The sequence below is a fragment of the Urocampus carinirostris genome, chromosome 13 (assembly GCF_059441175.1).
Source record: "Urocampus carinirostris isolate Australia breed hairy pipefish chromosome 13, RoL_Ucar_1.0, whole genome shotgun sequence".
Classification (NCBI taxonomy): domain Eukaryota; kingdom Metazoa; phylum Chordata; class Actinopteri; order Syngnathiformes; family Syngnathidae; genus Urocampus; species Urocampus carinirostris.
In genome coordinates, this window is record NC_142361.1 from 23156064 (window position 1) to 23178239 (window position 22176).

The 22176-nt window shown below is 39.6% G+C and overlaps 1 protein-coding gene across 1 annotated transcript; it reads right to left on the reverse strand.

The window, feature by feature from the left end:
* Window positions 1-1178: 1178 nt before the first annotated feature.
* fbln7 (fibulin 7) lies at window positions 1179-22176 on the reverse strand. Its single transcript, XM_088351079.1, has 8 exons — window positions 21943-22176; window positions 20529-20691; window positions 18933-19109; window positions 13086-13211; window positions 12860-12997; window positions 10197-10334; window positions 8938-9076; window positions 1179-2756 (listed from the first exon to the last, which is right to left on the reverse strand). Exons 1-8 carry the CDS (start codon window positions 22015-22017, stop codon window positions 2384-2386), a joined length of 1329 nt encoding a protein of 442 aa, XP_088207205.1. The 5' UTR covers window positions 22018-22176; the 3' UTR covers window positions 1179-2383.

Genomic DNA, 22176 nt, shown 5'->3' on the forward strand with positions numbered 1-22176 from the left:
AATACAACACACATGTTGAACATTTGTGTCTTATTAAAAAGGAAAAAAAGAGACACAGTGATATGTGTTTTTACATATTTGACAGTTCCCGTGTCTCGGTTGAGATCCAAACTGCTTTGTAAAGTGTATTTAAACCTCCCTTGTCATCCATTCAGTGAACATTTTATCGTTGTCCAGGATTTATTAATCCCCTGTGCTTTGGTTTCATTGCCTGACTCTTTCTTGAAAACAAGCGCTGGCACACTGTGTGCGGTAACTAAAAGCTGAGACGTTACACTGAGTTTATTTGTTTTATGTAGAGACAATATTCAAACATTTCCAGGATTATTCTGGAAATATATATCGTGTTATGAGGATCTAGTTTTAAAGAACTCTTAACAGGAATGAATAACTTGCTTAGATAATGAATATGATAAAAGATAATGCAAAAAACTGTAATAAAAATGTATTTCATAGTTGTAAAATTATTAATCATCAGGGCACTGTAATGTGCAGTACCAGTACTGCTCAGTTTGAAAACGCATATTATAATAATGTTTTGACACAATATTATAAAGTCCAACAATGCACTTAAATCTTTCAAATCTACTAGGAGAAAATTGTTGCTTCTTACTCCCTTATTGAATTGTAAATTTTTTTAATTTTAGGAAGGTTTTTTTTTTTTCAGCCAAACTTTTGTCTTCTAGATGTACTTGAGCTCCTAACCACTAGATCAGGGGTGGGGAACACGTGGCTCTAGAACCGCATGCGGCTCTTGGCCAATAAGAATGCGGCTCTTTGCCTCATCATATTTTCTATATACTTTGCCTTGTTTCATGTTTATTTTTTTATGTGTGTATTGAGGGTGGAGACTTTCCTTGAAATCAACACAAGAACAATACATGTTGTATTGTCAGGAGAAGAGTGTGTTATGGGAAATAATGTTTTTAATTGTGTGTGTTTGTGTGTGTCTGTCTGTCATGGCAGGTCAGTGCCTGGTGTGGTTCTTTGACTCTCACAGTTAAAAATTTCGGCTCTTTGGGTCAAACTTGTTCGCCACCCCTGCACTAGATGCTGTAATGTTAGTTTATGAAGGTATCATTTCGAAAGAAAAATAATAATGCAAAAACATAATTTGTATTTTTTCTGGTTATTGTGAGCTACTGTTGTTGGTTTATTTACTCCTACAAATTTTGGGGAGGATTTCTGTTGTCTATTGATTAGTTGATACCCAACTATTTGCATTTACGTGCCAAGGAAAGTGTCCTGTTCATCCAGAACAATACTTAAAAAATATGTTCCATATAAAGCCTTGAGAAATAAAACGGAAAATTGTTGTTTCCGCTATGAGATTTTTGATGCCTAGTCTTCAATAATGCATCAGTCAAACAAGACAATGGGTATATTTACATGCAGATAATAATCCATTTGAAAACGGACTATTGCTTGTGTTTCAATAATGTAAACTCAAACGTGAACAATAATCTGTTGAAGGTATTAGTCCGACTGCAAGTATTCCGATTGCAATGATTGGGTTAATCCTATCATCTTCCGAAAGTTCGTGTAGATACAGTAACAAAACACAACGCATGATGAAAAATCCGAAAACAAGCGAAACTGTGAAAGGTAAACTGCGTTAGAGCAAGGGTATACCGTATACGCGTTTTGGGTAATCTGATTGCTTGAGTGAATGCTTAGTTTCCCTCATCTGGGATATTTGTACGTGTAGTACAGAGACAAATAATAAACTATGCCTTACTTGCTTAAAAAACCTCATGTGTATTTATATGTACCCTTTTCTGTCCCATGGCATACAGTAAATGCCACAGGTGTATCCATGTATATATAGAGAATGTCACAGTTGTATCCGTCCATATATAGTGTAAGTTTATGCTTTTGGTTTGCCATGCACAAACACATATTGTAAACAAAGGGGACGCAGCAATTTAGCCCACTTTTGGTGGGAGAGCAGACAAGCTCAGTACTTCATCGAGTGACACAAATTTCTAAAATTGTCAAAAGTTAAATGAAAGAAACATCTATTTGCGCAATGACTACGCTCGTGCTTAGCCCTTGTAAACGGAATGCTTGCAAACACCATGTATAAAGAGTTATTCATTTGTCTCAAGGCATCTAAATGATTCATTCAGTTATTCAGTTTCCAATTGGACTATTGCCTGCATGTGAACAAGGTCAATTTTGATCTTTGACGGCGGACGATTGAATTCAGGGGGTGTTCTGTCCTTGATCCGGTATGTTTTGTTTCATTGTGTCTTTAGTGTTTTACCATATTTTCACTATACTGAATTTGCAGTTGTTTGCTTACTTGTACCCAGAAAATCTTTTTGTGAGACATGCGACCAGCCGCAATCAAACGAAGACGGTCAGTTTCTTCTTAACTTCCTCAGAAGTTGTAGGGCGACACCAGAACGTGAACTCTAGCCACATGCTTGGCCTGAAAGGTGCGGTCGCTGTATTCCGACATTTCCACGTCCACATTGATTTCCTGCGGCCCGCGTAGCTGCTGGACCAGAATCAGTTCTCCAGTTTGTCTGTCCGAGCGCTGCATGACGAAGGTTCCTCGAGAGTTTCCTCCCACGATGCCGAAGCGAAGGCTGTCGGGCCCCGCTCGACCGGGCGCCCCAGCAGTGGCCATGCGAAAAAGGGTGGCGGGCGTCTGTACGTTGGTAGGCAGCGAAAGGTAGTGGAAAGAGACGGTTTTGGGAGCCAGGTGACACGAGCGACTTTCCATGGGGCAGGGATTCCTCTCGCACTGACTGTAAAACAAGAAAGACATAATGCTAGGGTGATTGAAGCTTCACATAAAATTGACGTTGCCGTTATCCGACAATAAAAAAAGATCCGATGATTAGTCACTTGCTGTAATATTCAATCAGCCATAACTACTTTTGGTTCCTCATGATAATATATGTTGATTTTCTGTAGAAGAAGTAGCACGGAGCCTTCGCTCTGAAAATGCTGGTCTACTAGTGATCCCAAGGGCCAAGAAGAGATCTGCAGGTTTGAGAGCGTTCTTCCCCCTGAAATTCGATCTGCAGCCTCATTGGAACTGTTTAAATCTAGGCTTAAAACACACTTCTATTCTATAGCATATGAAAAACCTATATTTTATGTTGACAATAGCTGTGTATTATTTGCTGCCTGGTCACCCTGGAAGGGGGATTACCTCATGTGCGGTCCCTTCTCAAGGTTTCTTCATTTTTGTCATGTTGCGTTTTTTCCTTGCCCTCATGTAGGTTTTAGATCAGGGGATGGTGTCATAATAGTCTGTGGTTTGCCTAAATCTGTGGTCTGTACAGCCCTTTGGGAATTTCCCGGCGGAGATGAATAAAGTATCCATCTATCTATCTATCTTTGAGACTCTTTGTGATTAAGGGCTATACAAATAAACATCACTTGACATGACTTGACAAGTTGGTCATGTCTCCTCTCAACCTTTCAATAATGTACCCCAGGCAATGGAGATTTCACCCAAGAAAGATCCTATTTATGTTCTTCACTAGAATATATTCATATTTTCAACAGAAGTAGTATCACAACTTGGTTATGTACATGTAAATGCACAGGGAATCTAGATGTGGGATGCAATTCTTCATGAAGTCTGGGGTAAGATTTAATAAGCATATGCTTCTTCCTACTCCCTTTCAAACATGTATGATAACATTGTGTGTGTGTTTTATTTTATTTTTATGATTTGTTCTTTTGTTTATGCTTTGTTATGTTATGTTCAAAATAAAAGTTTCATTCATTCAGCCATTCGTTCATGTCTCCTCTCTACATTTCAATAATGTGCACAAAGCACTAGAGTTCTCGCCCAGTAAGGATACTAACAATTTATGTTCCTCATTAGAATATATCTATCCATCCATCCATTATCTGCACCGCTTATCCTCAGTAGGGTCGCAGGGGTGCTGGAGCCCATCCCAGCTATCTTCGGGCAGTAGGCAGGGGACACCCTGAACTGGTTGCCAGCCAGTCGCAAGGCACACAGGGACAGACAATTCGCCCATTCATTCTCACCTAGGGACAATTCGGACCGGCCAATTAACCTGACATGCATGTTTTTGGAATGTGGGAGGAAACCGGTGTGCCCGGAGGAAACCCACGCAGCACGGTGAGAACATGCAAACTCCACACAGGAGGTTCGATCTCATGACCTCAGAACTGTGCCGCACACGGGCTAACTACTGCGCCACTGTGCTGCCCTCATTAGAATATATTAGACAGATTCCAAGCAAGTTTTTTATTCAAATACATTTTTATTTTTTATAGAATTAGTAGTACAACTTGGCCGTGTTTCCTCTCTTCGTGGTTCACGGTTTTCGGGTCCCTTCACCTCATCGGTCGTCAGGGCACCAATGAGGACACAACTCTGGACAGCCTTCTCTCTGTTGACAATCCCTGGCCTGTTTTTGGGTCGTGGCAAAGTTGGCACCAGTCCATTCCTAAATGTTGTCGGCTCAGTTTTTTTTTTTCGGTTTTCCTCTCCTCCTGCCCCCTTGGACTGTGCCTTTGAGAATTATCTTGGCCAGTCCTGATAATCTTGTGATGTGACTATACCACTGAAGTTTCTGCTGCGCACAGTTGACAACAGTTCTTTGTAGGGCACAGGTGTCAAACAGGCGGCCCGCGGGCCAGATCAGGCCCGCTTAGGGATTGAATCCGGCCCGCGAGACAACACTCAGAGAAGCGCAAGAGAAAAACAAGCTGCAGGTTGAAATATGTCTCTTTAATCTACTAGTCCGGCTAGAATGTTTGTTTTATCGTGTGGCCTTCCGAGTTAAAATGAGTTTGACACCCCTGTTGTAGGGTCTGATGGTGTTGCGCACCGTCATATGGGCCTAGAAGTTTCCTGTAGTATTGCATTTCCCTGGCCTGGATTTTTTTTCCCAGTTTTGCTGTGAGAGTCAAATATATTTTGATTTTCTTTACAAGTGGTTGCACAACTTGTTTGTGTCTCCTCTGTACCTCTTCACTATGTGCGTGAGGCACTAGAGAGCAGCCATTATCACCTGAATGGCTTAGGCAGTTGTGATTGTACAGGCTTCCTAACTTTAGCCACTCCATTAATTTATTTCAGATCAACGCTTACTTAAGCAGAGAAAAGTTTCTTACTGTAAATTTTACCATGTAACAAAAATTTCAAAAATCCAAAATCAGATTCACCATGTCACTGTCCAATATTATTTGTCCATATTTTTATGTTTCAAACGAAAATACAACAGAAATCCCATTTTAAAATGTGTCGTAGGAAGGTTAAAATTCTTTCGTGGCTTCGAATCCTCGCTGCAATAATATCTGGCAAATTGTGGGAAGTGTGTGTCATGCTTAGCTTCCTTTTAAGATGATTGTTTCCTTCAGTTGATATCATTGTGTGGAAAATGAACATGCGGTTGTGGAGAATAAACAATGACATCCAACATAAATTATAATGATGACTATTTTTCCAGCTGCCTGCAAAAAATACTCTGAAAGATCAGAGACATTTCTCTTTAGCATAGTTATAAACTAAGTCGGACTGTATTGGTATACGTGAAAACGTTGCAATACAGTTTTCCATCGTCCAATAGCACTTTAACTTTTATGCCTTTTGTGCTTCGTGAATTGTTTTTTCTATTGAGTACTACTGCGGATTTTTGCATATATAATGGGATTTTAGAGTCACTTTAAGAACTGCCTTATGTTTTGGGGTTTCTGATTGGAGCATTTCGAATCATTTGTTTACATGCCTAATGACAAACAAATAACCTTATAACTTATACATGGCGACCACATTACGTAAATAGACATAGTTTATGCATTTAACTTTGGACATGAATGAAAATATGATTTCACTCATGTAATTCAACAAAGTACGGCGCTTGTTTACACTAAAAGTGTGCTCCATTGCTACGTCCTGTCTGTTTATGGGTTGTGTCCGTACGTGGCTTGCCGAGACCAAAGGCTTACACCACAAATGGATGGATACAACTGTTGCATCCACAATGGACTGTAATATTTTCAAAGTAGGAGCAGAAAAAAAAAGTGTCCTGGAGAAACCAAACAATATACACGAGTTTTTTTTAAGCGAGTTTGCAATTGAAAATGTCACTGTCTGATCAAGAGTTTATTCAGATTATTGTGAACATTTAAATGGCTTTACATGATCAAACACCAATAGTCAATTTCTTATTGTATTATTGCTAGCATGTAAACTTACGCATTGCCTTGGGCGGTCGGTCTGATGGATGTATTATTGAAAACTATGTGTCAAAGATCTTATAAAAGAGACATTGATTTTCTACAACTTAATATGGATGATATAATTCTAGAAGTATTGTTGACTTAGACGCTTTCCGTGGGACTCGATGCAACTATTTGAGTATCAACTAATCTCATAATAGACAACAATAATTAGTTCTTAAATGCTGCATACTGTCTGTTTGCAAGTTGTGCTCATATGTGGCCTGCAAAAAGCGAAGACTTACACTACATAGGGATGGATACAACTGTTGCATCCATTACGTATGAGCTGTAGCATGTTCATCGTCGGGGCAAAAACAAAAATGTAAATGTCCTGGAAAAAAAATAAGCAATACACATGAGGCTCTCCAGAGTCAGCAATCGGATTACTCAAATTCAGTTTCAGATATTTGATCTGATTATGGTGCGAGTTGAAATAGCTTTACAAAACTTGTAATCGCTTCCAATCTGATTTTTGCCTGCATGTTAATGTGCGCAGCGGCCCGGTGAGTCGGTCCATCATTACGCTGCCGACCTCCGGGGCTTAGCCACCCTTTGCAGGTTTGGAGATTTGAAGGACGAGATGAATAAAGAGCACACAACGGATCTTAAACAGCAGGACAATCTGTTTTTATCATCGGACGACACGTACCAATTTAAAAAAATTAAAGCGAGAAAGAAGCCTGGCCAAGCCCGAGCCCGAGTCAATGACTGACATTTGAGGCTTAAGGAAAATTCACTTCATGCAAGTTATGCAATTATCAAAGAAAAACTATTACTTTTTGAATGTCAAATTTATGTTTCGTAAGGTAGCATCTGATTGAGCTAAGCTGCGGTGCTAAGCAATACTTTTGCTTTATCCATGTCTTTGTGTGCCAAAAGCTTCCGTCATCTCCTGTGCTGGCATGGCCATCTGACCACACTATAGTGCCGCGTTTCACTTTTTTGGAGAGGCCGGCTCGGCATTGTAATGTTTCTCGGCAATTGGACGGCGTTGAGGAGAAATTAATGTTCGGCGATGGCGTTTTGCTGAGTTTGCATGCCCTTGTCACATATGGTTTGCTTCACGGTTATACAGCTTCGACCGCAAATCGTATTTTCGTAGGTTCGGGGCTTCTAATGTGGCTTCTGTGTATGCACGTATAATCATCTGGTTTTCCTCCTTTGAGTTGCGTTCCAAGGTTAATAATGATGAAATACGCTCAGCAGTCACAATATTCACTACACTTGCGTGAGCTATGTTCCATTGAAGGCGTTCATCGAAAATACTGCCTCTGCCATGAGAGTTGCGCTGTTTGTTGATGTTTCTAAGTATGTTGTAATACTGCTCGGAAAATTCAGATGACCTTATTTCACTTACTTGGGGTGCAAATGCCTCAATGAAAGGCGTTTCAAACGGTTTTTAATACACTGCGTGCAAATGGTCTGTTAGGGAAGAGGAAGGATTCGATTCAGATGGAGAGGGATTCTGATTCTATTGAAAATGTTTGACTCTGTTTGCAAGGTTATGATGCTATTACTTTTTTTTGTCAATTTACTTAGATTAACTTTAAACTTATCTTAATATATTTTAAAGTTGTAAGAGTCTTTAGAACAAAAATAGATTTTCTGTTTTTTTACACACCCTTTTACTCCTTTACCATAAAATTTCCTGTTTGGCTTGAATTCGAATACTACAAGCAGAAACGTTTCACTTGGTTTGTTATCAATTTCAAAGTGGTTACAGTGCAAAAGCAATATCGTTTCACTGGGAGATCGTTTTTGAAAATTTTAAGTATAATTTTTCTCATTTTATTTTATTTTTAACTTATTTCTGTAAATAAAAAAGAAAAGTAAAAGATGATTTTCAAACTATATTTTTAACTTATTTTTAAGTAAAGTTATAAATTGTTCAAGATGACAAAAATGGCTGGAGGCAGATAATTTAGCTAATTTTAGGTATTATATTTCCTATATTATCATAATTGTTTTAAAGGATATATATTAAAAAATGCAAAATGTAAATGAGGGAGTAAGCTGATTTATTATTTTTCCTATATTACAAAAAATACTCTTAAAATTGTAATATAAAGGTTGATAAATACTAGTAAATTAACATGATATTTATTAATGGATGTATCATTTTTCCTATTTTACACAAAATACTCTTAAAATTATAATGTAAAGATTAGAAATTATAAAATAAGGAAAAATGATCACACTTCCTATTTGATTTCAAACAATTATTATACAATATATATATATATATATATATATATATATATATATATATATATATATATATGCATTAAAATGAGCAAAAGAACCTGCAAGTGAAACAAGAATATTTTACTAGCAAAAAAGATTATTTTATTTATTTGACTCCTTTTATTTGATTGTATTCTGTTCTATTCTATTGTATAATATTCTATTCTCTTCTACTTGATAGAAGTAACCAGGACATGATCTAACATGAATAAAATCTATCAACATAGTCGACATAAGCACTACCTTCTTCCCAGGTCATCTCTATATTCAAACTTGATTTACAGAGGACATTTGGACTCTATTTGACGGTAATAAATAAATCTGGATGCAACCTTGACGCCTGACTCTCCTTTTTCCTGCTTTCCGTCTAAATATCCCCAGGTGACCTCTCTAATTTAGCACAAAATGAAAGATTCATTTAAGGCTGCTGGAACTTAGAAGATTTAAAAGAAAAAAAAGTCGACCCACAGTGGAGATGTTTTGACGTAGGTGATGTTTCCGTGGGAACGGGGACAGTCGGGGTTGACGCACTCGAAGCCTCCTCCGGTGTTGATGCATGTTGTTCCTCGGCTACAGTTGTGCTGCTGCTTTAAACATTCGTCCACATCTGGAAGACAAAACGGCAAATACACGTCAGGAAAGCGAAATCTGTTGTTTATTTTTGTTTTCGGGTCCGTCTCACATAAATGCTTCGTGTACTAGGGATCTTTTATGCTAGGAAACGGTGATGTCATTTATTGTAGGGCAACATGTAGCCCGCGGGCCGGATCAGGCCTGCCAACAGATTAAATCTGGGAGAATGCTGAGAGAAGTGCAAGAGAAAAAAATAGCTGCAGTTTTATATATGCACACTGCATGTCGCCAAAGCCAGGCACCACTTCCGAAGCAACTGTAGCTGTATTTCTTTTTTCCTTACCGTCTTTCTGCCTTACTGCCTTTCTGTCTCTCTCTCTCTTTGTCTCTCTGTCTCTCATTCTCCCTCTTTCTCTTTGGATTATCTTTTTCTCCTCTCTTTCTTTCTTTTTCGCTTTCCTCTCTCTCTTTATCTTCCTTATATTTCTTTCTTTCCTTGTATTATCTCTCCCACTCTTCTCTTATTCTCTTTATCCCCTTTTCACTTTCCCTTCTCTCTTGTTCTTTTTCTCCTTCTGACTTCATCTCTCTCTCGGTCTCTTTCTCTTTCTTTCCTCTCCCTTTCTTCTCTCTTATTTTTCTTCTCTCTTGTTCGCTCTCTCTTCTATTTCTATAATTCACTCACTATTTCTTTTATTCTCCCACTTTTGTTTTTCTTTTTTTCTGTCCCTCTCTCCCCTTCTCTCTATCTCTCTCTCTTTCTTACACATACACATATTATTTTTCTCTTTTTTCTCTTTTTCTCCCAGTCTTTCTTTCTCTCTCTGATTCTCTCTCTCTCTCTTGCTCTCACTTTTGCTTTCTCTCTCATTTTCTCTTTATTTCCCTCTTTCTCTCTCCAATTATTTCTCTCTTTCCCTCTCTCTCTTTCTTTTTCTTTAATTTAGTAGTCCAGCCTGCACGAGGTTTTTTTTTTTCATAATGTAGCCCCCCTAGTTGACACCCCTCCCTGCTCTAGAGCCAAACATTTGCTCTCAGAAATTGAGTCGTGAAGAGAATCTAGCAATTTGGATGTAACTACTTTTCGGGCCCAAGTGCAGCTGTGGAGGCCTCGTGAATGAGCCCTTTGTACCGTGCTAGGTCTTGTCACTCACCCTCGCAGCTTCGCCCATCCGGGAGTAGCTTGTAGCCACTGGGACAAGAGCAATGGTAGGAACCCGGCACGTTGACACATTCATGGACGCATAACGTCCCTCCCTGGTCCAGACGGTAAACTTCACACTCGTTAACATCTGTCAGAAGACCGGAAAAGGCGAGCATCTCAGGTTAGCGTGCAGCCCTACTGTGCACTGGCCGGCAAATTAAATTCACATTCTGGAACAAACATGTGAAAACTGTTTCTTCTCGGTCGCCTGGTGTTTATGCACGTCATAAACATCAAAAGAATAGAATGTTTTAAAATGTTATGGGAATAGAATTGTCTTCATTGGCATTGATTACTATGTAGTGTACATTGTTTTCAATGACATTTGATGTCGCACTCAAGGAGGGACAAAAAATATATATAAATTCAGATGGATAGATAAGGGAGTGGCCTAAATTGTTTGTACTGTAATCCCTTGTTTATAGCTGTTAATGGGGATGTGAACCCCTGCAATACGTGAAAAAAAGTTTGATGAAGATAGTGCTGCAACAATGAATTGATAAAATTGGTTTAAACTGATTATTGAAAGTGTTGGCAAAGAATTTTATCATCTATTTGTGTCACGCCATTTATGGCCACTTAGCAATGTAATAAGAGTGGAGTTGAGGAGACATGCTTGCGTTAGCACTTTGGTCCGACAGAGAGCGCCTCGAGAAGGTTTTGATTAAAAAAATGAACTTATATCAAATTAAATACTTGGATTTTTAATTGTTTAATATTATAGGAATATTCTGTGCACTATTTTTCAATTTATCCAATTTGAAAATGTGTTTTTTTAATCTGTTTCATCGATTAATCGAAAAATAATCAACCGATTCATTGACTATTAAAACTATTGTTATTTGCAGCCCTTGATGAAGCTAAATAGTGGCAAAAAATATAGTATTGTAATCTTGTTTTTATTAAAAAAAATCAAAATGTTCTTCCACTGGCAGATAATTTATTATAAATATCATCTTTATAATTTTTGAGAAAACAAAAATATAGTGAGACTTGAAATTTAAAAAAAAAAATACCCTTGCGTTTACAGTAAAGAAAGTTAAAAAAAAAAGTCAAGTTGCATGATTTGATAAAAAATTCCAGAAAATGATAAAGGTTTTATCATTTGTCCTCATGCTGAGCTTTTTGCCCTCTTGTGGGTTTCAGAACAGGGGATGTGTTAATGGTAATCTGTTCAGCCCTTTAAGACTTTTTGTGATTAAGGGCTATAAAAAGATATATGACTTAACTTGACCAATATGAATAACTTGTATTGCTTCCTGAATCAAGGTGACCACAGATGATAAGAAAAACTTGATACTGTCAACTCAGGCAACATGGTATTTTGCGCTTGAAAAAAAATTTGTGCTGGGAACTAATTTTCTTAAGTTTTTTGACAGACAGTGTACTTTGAGGTTTTTTAATAAATAAAAAGGTTTAAAAAGACTGCTGTAAGGAATAGATCATTAACCCCAACACTGAAGAGTGTTAAATTAATACTTATGGGTCTAACACACAATTAAAACTTGTGTGAGTGAAATTGATTATATACTCTAAATTGTACAATCAGTACACTAGAAAAAATATAATAGATATTGTAATCTTTTCATACTCCTAAACACAAGCAATTCTGTTTAATTTATGTTGCTCACTAAATTGTTTCAACATAAAATAAATCAGTACCTTCAATTTACTCTTTGGTTACCAGTATGGGGCGTCTAAGGTATAGCATGTGAGCAACATAGGCTGAAAAAAATGTTTTGCACAATGGTTGCACTTTTTTAAAACAAGCTTACATGCAAATTTTATTGTTTAAATTTTTTGCTGTATTTAACTTCATGAATAGATCATTTTTCAGGACTTTTTGTAATACTTTATGTGTCAAGGATCATATTTCGATCATAGCACAGGAATTTCCATGTAATTGCTTTTCTTTATGAAAATATATTTTTCCACTATTTTGGTTTTGTAGGTTAGGGACACCCTTTATTTAGATTATGTATAAACTTAACTTACCTAACATTCTGTTAAATATGTGGAAGGAGCAGTTTTTCAAGCAAATGCTGCTCCACCCGTCCACCACATGGCCCTTACTTTGAATCATAGGAATTAAAATAGTTGGGAACTCAACAAAGGAGATTCGAATACCAGATAATGAGTTGCATATCATTTCAAAATATACAAATCTGCCGTGCCGACAGATTAGAGAATGAGAGTCCTGCACATTGATGCTCACAAACTATTGCTAAATCTGGTAGCATTTTCTTACAATAACATTTATGTCAAAGCAAATTTCAATGGTTTTGTCTTATGCTTCACATATTTGCCGTACATCCGAAAAAAAAACCCTCTGAACTGTGGCCCGAATTAAAGCTAATCAGCTTGTGACCACCCGAGAGGATTATTTTGTTTGTTGCAGACTGGCCTCTGCCGATGACCAAAGATTCAGTTATTTAGAATTACAATCACAAGTTTTGCTTTCCTCCTTAAGAAGGTATATTTGAGAATAAGAGAAAGATCTATCCAGGTTGGGTTAGTTTGGCAGCTCCTTTTCCTTATGTAGAGAGGTTTTCTTGGAGATTTGCTCAGAATTTCACCGTCGCAATGCTCGCCAGTCAGACAGGAAGAGCTCACCTTGGCAGATGCTGTTGTCGGAGGTGCCGCTCATGTGGAAGCCCGCGTCGCAGCTGCAGTGTTGGGCTCGGTTCACTTGGGCGCAGCGAGGTTTTCGGCTGAATGCTGGGTCGTTCATCACGCTCCACTCGGGAGGAGCTGTAGATGAAAAAAAACAATATGTCATGAAGAAAAAAAAGCAAATTTGCCAAAAACGCAAATTTACCTCGTGTCTAGTTCAACCTACCTGTTTGAGTTGGGTGCTGGCAGTGCGATCCGCTCCAGTTCTGCAAGCAGGTACATTTGTACTGATTGACACCTTCCACGCAGGTACCTCCATTTTGGCAGGGGTTACTTGTGCACTCACTGATGTCTGAAATAGCATTCAATGATTTCGCAATGTTCATGAACAATGAAGAATATTCCAGCAGGTAGAGAACAATTATTGGTTTAGAAAGTTCAACATTGCATGGAATTTGGAAGTTTGAGACACTAGGTGGTGAAAGAAAACCTGCCTGCTCACCTCTGGAATAATATGTAGTATGTTTTTGTTTCTGTTAAATAAAAAGGGAAATTATACGTTTATTCTGTTTTTAATATTGGAAACCTGCAAAAGAGATTTGATAGGATGCCAGTTTGTTGTCTTCTATTATACCTTATTGTTTGCATTATTTTGACTATTACACACTGTTTACATCATGATCACTATCTTGCTGTCCTTTGGTTTCCACACCATTTAGGGCAGATCTGCTTTTGTAACCTAGGAGATTGGATAAAAAGAAAGGGCTCAGAGAAGAGCTTTTCGAACAGGTTGGAATTTCTTGCCTGAGGTTTGGGTTGTCTCCTATTTTCCTTGCAATTCCAAAATCCATTGATGTCTCTTTTCCTTTTTTGAGTGTCTACTTAATTATACACTTATCAACATTGCAAACATATAGATACTAGGTTGTGATAGAACTCCTGCCTGCCCTCTTACGTTGAAATATTTTGGTACGCTCATTGATAATGAAAAATATCCCTGCAGGTAAAATTATATGATTAATATAGAAAGTCCAACATTGCCAAACTCATTTGAATGTTTGATGTGCACAGATAGACACTAGGTGGTGATTGAACTCCTGTCTGCTCCCTACCATTCAAATATTTTGCTAGGTTTATTGCAGGTATTCAGGTAGAAATAAAATATTGGTTTAGATAATCCAACTTTGCAAAATCTACTTGAAAGTTTGAGTCGTGTGCACAGATAGACACTAGGTGGTGACAGAATGCCTGACTGCCCTCTCCCGCTAGTAATGTCACGGTCGCCATGGCTACCAGTCTGCCGCGCCCCCGAACTCAGCTGCAGCAGATCAGCTGATTGCTGGTCTGCTATTTAAGGCTGGATTTTGGGTTTGGCGGGCGCTGGCTCATTACACAATCCCAGGTCTGTTATGCCTTGTCCTGTTTTAGGTTTAAACATTTTCCGTCTGTTATGCCTTGTCCTGTTGAGTTCGTGCCGGAGGAACTCTGTCTTGTTCTGTTTTGGTCCCGGAGTATTGGGCGACTTTTATTTTGTTAAATAAAACTTATGATCGTCAATGCATATGAGTTCTCCCTTCCTGCCTCCTGCCTCCGTTCTGGTCCGGTCACCCCACTCCACGCCACCACGCCTCGTGACAGAATGAGCCAGCCATGACAAGAACTCAGCGAACGATCCCAGCGCGATTTGGGGAGACCTGGAGAACGCAGCTTGGCAAGCGCCCACTGAGTCCGACTTCGACTCCCTGCCCGTTCGAACCATGGCCCCGCCCGTCGTGGCCATTGCTGTGCCTTGAATGGGGTCCCGGGAGGAATTGACGCCTGCCTGTTCGACTCTCATGCCTGCCTGCCTGACTCCCGTGCCGATTGCCTGCTATTCAGTCTCCCCTGCGTGCCAGTCCGACTCCGACTCCGCTGCCTGCCGGGCCGACTCCGACTCCGCTGCCTGCCGGGCCGACTCCGACTCCGCTGCCTGCCGGGCCGACTCCGACTCCGCTGCCTGCCGGGCCGACTCCGACTCCGCTGCCTGCCGGGCCGACTCCGCTGCCTGCCAGTCCGACTCCGCTGCCTGCCAGTCCGACTCCGCTGCCTGCCAGTCCGACTCCGCTGCTCCTGTTTTGCTGGTTCTGATTTTGACTCTCTCCTGTTTTGCCGGTTCTGATTTTGACTCTCTCCTGTTTTGCCGGTTCTGATTTTGACTCTCTTCTGTTTTGCCGGTTCTGATTTTGACTCTCTCCTGTTTTGCCGGTCCTGATTTTTACTCTCGCCTGTTTTTGCCAATTTTGACTGTCCTCTGTGTTTCCCGGTTCTGAATCTCTGTCTGTCCTCTGTGTTTGCCGGTTCTGAATCTCTGTCTGTCCTCTGTGTTTGCCGGTTCTGAATCTCTGTCTGTCCTCTGTGTTTGCCGGTTCTGATTCCCTGTCTGTCCTCTGTGTTTGCCGGTTCTGATTCCCTGTCTGTCCTCTGTGTTTGCCGGTTCTGATTCCCTGTCTGTCCTCTGTGTTTGCCGGTTCTGATTCCCTGTCTGTCTTCTGTGTTTGCCGGTTCTGATTCCCTGTCTGTCCTCTGTGTTTGCCGGTTCTGATTCCCTGTCTGTCCTCTGTGTTTGCCGGTTCTGATTCCCTGTCTGTCCTCTGTGTTTGCCGGTTCTGATTCCCTGTCTGTCCTCTGTGTTTGCCGGTTCTGATTCCCTGTCTGTCCTCTGTGTTTGCCGGTTCTGATTCCCTGTCTGTCCTCTGTGTTTGCCGGTTCTGATTCCCTGTCTGTCCTCTGTGTTTGCCGGTTCTGATTCCCTGTCTGTCCTCTGTGTTTGCCGGTTCTGATTCCCTGTCTGTCCTCTGTGTTTGCCGGTTCTGATTCCCTGTCTGTCCTCTGTGTTTGCCGGTTCTGATTCCCTGTCTGTCCTCTGTGTTTGCCGGTTCTGATTCCCTGTCTGTCCTCTGTGTTTGCCGGTTCTGATTCCCTGTCTGTCCTCTGTGTTCGCCGGTTCTGATTCCCTGTCTGTCCTCTGTGTTTGCCGGTTCTGATTCCCTGTCTGTCCTCTGTGTTCGCCGGTTCTGATTCCCTGTCTGTCCTCTGTGTTCGCCGGTTCTGATTCCCTGTCTGTCCTCTGTGTTTGCCGGTTCTGATTCCCTGTCTGTCCTCTGTGTTTGCCGGTTCTGATTCCCTGTCTGTCCTCTGTGTTTGCCGGTTCTGATTCCCTGTCTGTCCTCTGTGTTTGCCGGTTCTGATTCCCTGTCTGTCCTCTGTGTTTGCCGGTTCTGATTCCCTGTCTGTCCTCTGTGTTTGCCGGTTCTGATTCCCTGTCTGTCCTCTGTGTTCGCCGGTTCTGATTCCCTGTCTGTCCTCTGTGTTTGCCGGTTCTGATTCCCTGTCTGTCCTCTGTGTTTGCCGGTTCTGATTCCCTGTCTGTCTTCGTGTTCGCCGGTTCTGATTCCCTGTCTGTCCTCGTGTTTGCCGGTCCAGTTTGCCTGCCGGCCCCCCCCAACCCTGCCGAGCGTCGAACCATTCCGGGGCGTGAGGTAGTATTTTTTTTTTTTTTCCTTTTTTGTGGACCTCAGGAGCTGTCCCTTAAAGGGGGGGCTCTGTCACGGTCGCCATGGCTACCAGTCTGCCGCGCCCCCGAACTCAGCTGCAGCAGATCAGCTGATTGCTGGTCTGCTATTTAAGGCTGGATTTTGGGTTTGGCGGGCGCTGGCTCATTACACAATCCCAGGTCTGTTATGCCTTGTCCTGTTTTAGGTTTAAACATTTTCCGTCTGTTATGCCTTGTCCTGTTGAGTTCGTGCCAGAGGAACTCTGTACCGTTCTGTTCTGATTGTTAGAATGTTTTTGTTTGTCTTGTCCCTGACTTTTGGACAACTTTTTTTTGTTAAATAAAACTTATAGATCGTCACGCAATTGAGTTCTCCCTTCCTGCCTCCGTTCTGGTCCGATCACTCCTTCTACTCCACCACGCCACGTGACAAGTAAAACTTTTTGGAAAATGTTTTTTTTAAATGTTGTGTTATTGATCTTTTAGAAAAAGTTGCATCATTAAAAAAAATATTTTTTAAAGATTATTAAATTTTACTAAATTGAGGAAATGATTGGAATACTCAAATGTATTAATTTAATAATCTGAAAGCATTTATTACTTATCAGCCAAGCAAATTCCGCAATATAGTAAATGACAAACAATGGCTCTGACTGTTTTTACCAACATTATATCTTTATCTTTTGTTAAATATTGCCGTAAATATGAAGTTAATTCCAGGTATGAAAAATAAACACAGGTAATACTGTCACAAGGATCATGTCATCTTACGTTTCTCGACAAGTGAATATCTATAAATAAATATGGGATTTTTGAAGGAAATTAGCTGACATTGCACTCTGATGGAGCTATGAATAGCATGCTTTGCATTCTTTCGTGTTATCAGACCATAGCTGGGATATATTTCAGCTCCAGATTTTATCGAGTAGGGCACTACTCTCAAGAAATATGAGCTAGATAGCAAGAGGAGGTGGACATAATGGTTAAAAGCTATTTAGGTGCTATTTAAGAGTGGAATCCATCCTTGGCAAAGTCAGATTCAAATTAGTAGTTCAAACCTGATTTGAAAGTAAATTAAAATGTAAAGGAAATGAAGGACCATCAAAATGAAATTAGATTTTTTTTTTTTTAGATAAGACTATAAATCGGAGAAACTAAATAATAATTCACTGACTTGAATTATGTATAATTCAGAACTGGAAGTGAACTGCAATTGTATTTCTGGCTCCCATGGGACTAAAGACAGCTGTATTTTATAGCAGTTGTAAACGGCAGGCCTCGTGTTTAATACGAGTTAGAATTAAAAAAATATTTAAAGAAAATGCTCGTATCTATTTATTATACGTTTTCCATTCCAAATAAAGGCAAATTGTAGGTTTTTGTCTGAGAAAAACAAATACAAAAGTGAAAAATACATGGGAACTGCAAATAACTGAAACATTTTAATAATATGAATTATCTCTTAAAAGTTTGACTCCTTTTTTTTCTTCCATTGTGAGAAAGTTAACCTTTCATTTTCTTATGCTGCTGTTATTTCTTATTTTATTTTTTCTCCACACTCCCAAAAAAGGATAGAAAAACTTAGGCAACATAAAAAATAGTAAAAATAAGAAATAAATACTTTGATTTATATGTATAATTATTTTTTTTCTCCGCAGTGTATTAGTTGTTGTTTTTTTCTTTCCACAAAGATGCAAATAGAAATTGCTTGATTGTGACTAGCCAGCTGTAATTTTAAATTGTAATATCACTCATCAATCACTATGAGATGGCGAAATTCTAATTGTACCCACACTGGGTGTAACCTTTATCAAAACATGTTTTATTATTGTTTTCTTACATTAAGATTCCTTTTCTCATTATGTTTTATTTTTCTTATTTTACTATGATTTCACTCAATTTTGATACTCCATACTGCAAAATACAAATACATTTACGAAAAAACATTATGGAATACAAAAAAAACAAATTTAAATTAAGAAAGAATATTTTGAATTGAATATATAATGTAATTCTGGGCAGCATGGCAGCGCAGTGGTTAGCGCATATGCGCCACAGTTCTGAGGTCATGAGATCGAACCTTCCTGTGTGCATTTTCTCCCCGTGCTTGCTTGGGTTTCCTCCGGGCACTCCTGTTTCCTCCCACATTCCAAAAACATGATTGTCAGGTTAATTGGCTGGTCCAAATTGTCCCTAGGTGTGAAGGAGTGAGTGAGTTGTATGTCTACGTGTGCCCTGCGACTGGCTGGCAACCGGTTCAGGGTGTCCCCTGCCTGAAGATAGCTAGGATGGGCTCCAAAACCCCCGTGACCCACCTGAGGATAAGCGGTGCAGATAATGGATGGATGGATGGATAATGTAATTCAATATTTTTATATATTTTTGTGTATTTGTTGAATAGTTTTTAGCCATGAATAGAGAGTCCATATCCACTAGATGGGCAATTGATTTAGTTGTCCTGACGCTGTGATTAACGTTTACCAAAAATATGGATGTAGCGAAGAATTAATTGTCAAAATTGGCCAGAAAGTTGGGACTCACCTTTACACACAGCGTCCACCCCACTCCAGGTACCATTGTCCTGGCATACACGTGTTGCAGAGCCCACCAAGTGGTAACCCTGCGAGCAAGTAAAGTGCACCTCGTGTCCGGCCACGTGCTTGGATCCAAATTTTATCCCGTGCTCCAATTCTTCCAGGGGCTGACAGGTGGCAGGGGCTGCAAAGAAGAAAAGCAAAAAATAGAAAATAGCTGGTCTCATGTGAAGAAGAAGAAAAGTCCCGACATCTTCTGGCGTTCTTGGTTCAAGGATATACACATCTGTGTCAGGGGCAACCATAAAACACATCATTAGTCGCAGATTAAAAACCTAAATGACTGTACAAAAAACAGTATCGATATTACATAACATTATAAATGGTCTCCTTTTTTATGGCAGTTTTGTGCTTCCTGCAGCCATGAAGAATGTGCTTCAAAATTCTGTTCTTTTGTGCCTTGAGAACAATTTTGTCGTTCAATGTTTTCCAGACGAACAGGATAAGCTTCTGAAGGAATCGCGACACACAAGAATGTCTGCACTGAGACAAGGACGGGAAGTTTGTTTTTTTGTTTTGGATTTCAATTTGTGACTGGCTGAATTCAAAAGTGCATTTTTTTTTTCTCGATTTGTCCATAGTGTCAATTGCATTATTTCTGACAGCTAATCCCCTCAGGTAAAAACTAAAGCTCGATCATACTGGATACACCTAGAGCAACTGAGAAGAACGAATACCAGGTGTTGGTCAAAGCTGGTGTAAGTGGGTAACTTTAGTGGCTAGCAGGAGAAGCGACTAAAACGGTCAATTAAAAATGCTGTTTACTATGTTGTTATCAATGAAAATGAAGACAAATTCAATTCCATTCAATAGATTGCCAGAGCCAAGCAGAATTTTTCAAACATCGGGACTTTGAGTCACGCAACTCAGTTAAATAAGTTGCTAAAGAAGTAAAAAGTGGGAAAAAAGTCAGAGATGACTAGCGGCAGATGCCTGAATCTAGGACTCTGTCACATTCACTTGCATGAACAGGTATGGCACGCAAGAGATAATGGAGAACGAAACAGGAGTAGCTAACAACAACAACGAACAATGAGCCATAATTTGCAGCCAAGTGGCTAACATGACTGGCTAGAAAATGAAACAATGGAAAAAAAAATGGAAAAATGCCAGAATCACGGGACTTGGCAGCCATCGTATAAAGGACTCGGCTGTGAAGGTATGTGGCTGTTAAATGCTAAAAGCACCATCTGGATAAGCTAGCTTGGCAAAATGGTCATTCTGGCTTTCATAGTGGTAGTATGGTGCCCTTCTTAAAAGAGGGTCTTAAGTCATTTAATATGATTATACATTTCTTGATAAACAATCTTGTTTATGATATAGTACATGTGTTTTGCTGACTATCTAAATCAGTAGTGATTGTTTAATTATTGAAGTATTTTCACACTACTTTATAATACAAACTGACCTTTAAAAAATAAGCATACAGAGGATTAGCCTATGTCTCATTATCTTCCCTTTTTATAACTTCAGCAGCATTCTAATGAGGAGCTATGTCTTTCAATTAAAGATTATTTTGGCAAGGTGACGGTTTACAACTAACCGGCTGATTGGTCCGCTTGGGGCAACTTGGAGACGGAATTCTGTAGAGTTGCCAGTTTGGACTTCATAATCCGGAAGCCTTCTGTGAATCGAAGCTCTTGGCCTTTCAGAAACTTCTCCATCTGTCGCAGCACCCCGACCACTTGATGTTTATCCATGCACGTCTGCAGAAACAAGCATAAAAAATATTTGAGAAAATATCTTAGGTGAATCATCGCAACGTCCATTGTTTATCAGATACTGTATAAACACAATAAATACATTTTCTTATTAGACATTGGTTTAGATCAGGGGTCCCCCCAAGGTGGGGCCCAAGGGCACCAGGTAGCTCCTTAGAACACCTGAGTAGCTAGCGGACCGGTTTTAAAAATACCTCACCAGTGATGGGTCATTGTGATTTTGGAGGAAATGTTATTTCTAACTGGCATGGGAAATCGTTTACATAATCAGGGTCTTTTCATACATCATTAATTCTTCCAAAATTAGATTTAACATTATCCAGTAATTTATATACACAAATAATTCCGTGTCCCTGTACAAGACAGATGATTAGTATGATCAGTATACAAAAAGTGCCAACATTGAAAAATGTATTTGAATGTTTGATGTGCACAGCTTGACAGAAGGGTGTTTGATACAACTCCTGCCTGTCATCTTTTGGAAAGTTTGCAATTTTATGTTTGTCAATAATGACGAATGAGATCTAGTTGAAAACTAATAATAAGTATGCAGTCAATGTATGGATTTTATAAAATTGCATTTGACCAAATAGCTGAAAATGTTGGAAATATATTGGAAACGAGAATACTTAAAATAAATCATTAATTCAAGATATAAACTCAACCTAGTCCTTGTCTAAGTGCAACCCAAACACAGCAAGACAAAATCTGTCCGGCAGATGTCTGCAGAACATGAGTCCAAACGCCGTTCCTTTGTATATTTTGCATGGCAGCAGGACAGTCTAAGGCGTTTTGGGTGATCCCAACCCACCAAAATCAAAGCAGAACTGATGCCACAATCGGTTACTTGTGCAAAAAGAGATGCCAAGTCAGTACCCGGTTGCATTTAATCCTTCCTGCGAGGTTTATTAATCACATGCTCATTGAAGCAATTTCTTAGGGCCGGCATACCTTGAATTCCTGTACTTGTAATTGTGAAAAGGGGGCTTTGTTAGAACAAAAAATAGATTTAGACCTTGAAATCTTTGTGCGTATATTTTTGTTAGGTACAGTTTGAAAGTATTTTGCGACACATGTGACTAAAGGCTTAAGGGAAATGCCTACAGATGACAACACAAGGCTCACAATATACCATCCAGATGCTGCAGATTTCTTCCCTACATCATTTTTACCAAAACAAATCCTATAAACAAATATCTCCCAACAATAAATCACGCGAATGATAACACTACTTACCTGAACTGCAGCGCGACTGTGAACAGCTGTCAAGGACAGCAAAAGCAAACACCTGCACCAAAATAAGAGCCCCATGGCATTAAAAATCCAGAAACTAAAGAAAAGAATTCACAAATTCTGCAAAATATAAGAAGAGCCCTTCAATTGGAGTTTGTTTGAGTGGGATGCTCATCAGGTGTCTTGGGATGAATCGATGCTCTGCAAAAGTTTGCTTTCTGAGTTCTGCACGTCGCC

Excerpts from the sequence above, each read along its gene's own strand:
- fbln7 (XM_088351079.1), bottom strand. The coding sequence starts at position 22,017 with ATGGGGCTCTTATTTTGGTGCAGGTGTTTGCTTTTGCTGTCCTTGACA. Across the intron at positions 10,335-12,859 it reads CGACAACAGCATCTGCCAAG|ATGTTAACGAGTGTGAAGTT; the intron begins GTGAGCTCTTCC and ends GTCTTCTGACAG. Across the intron at positions 2,757-8,937 it reads TACGTCAAAACATCTCCACT|TCAGTGCGAGAGGAATCCCT; the intron begins GTGGGTCGACTT and ends CTTGTTTTACAG.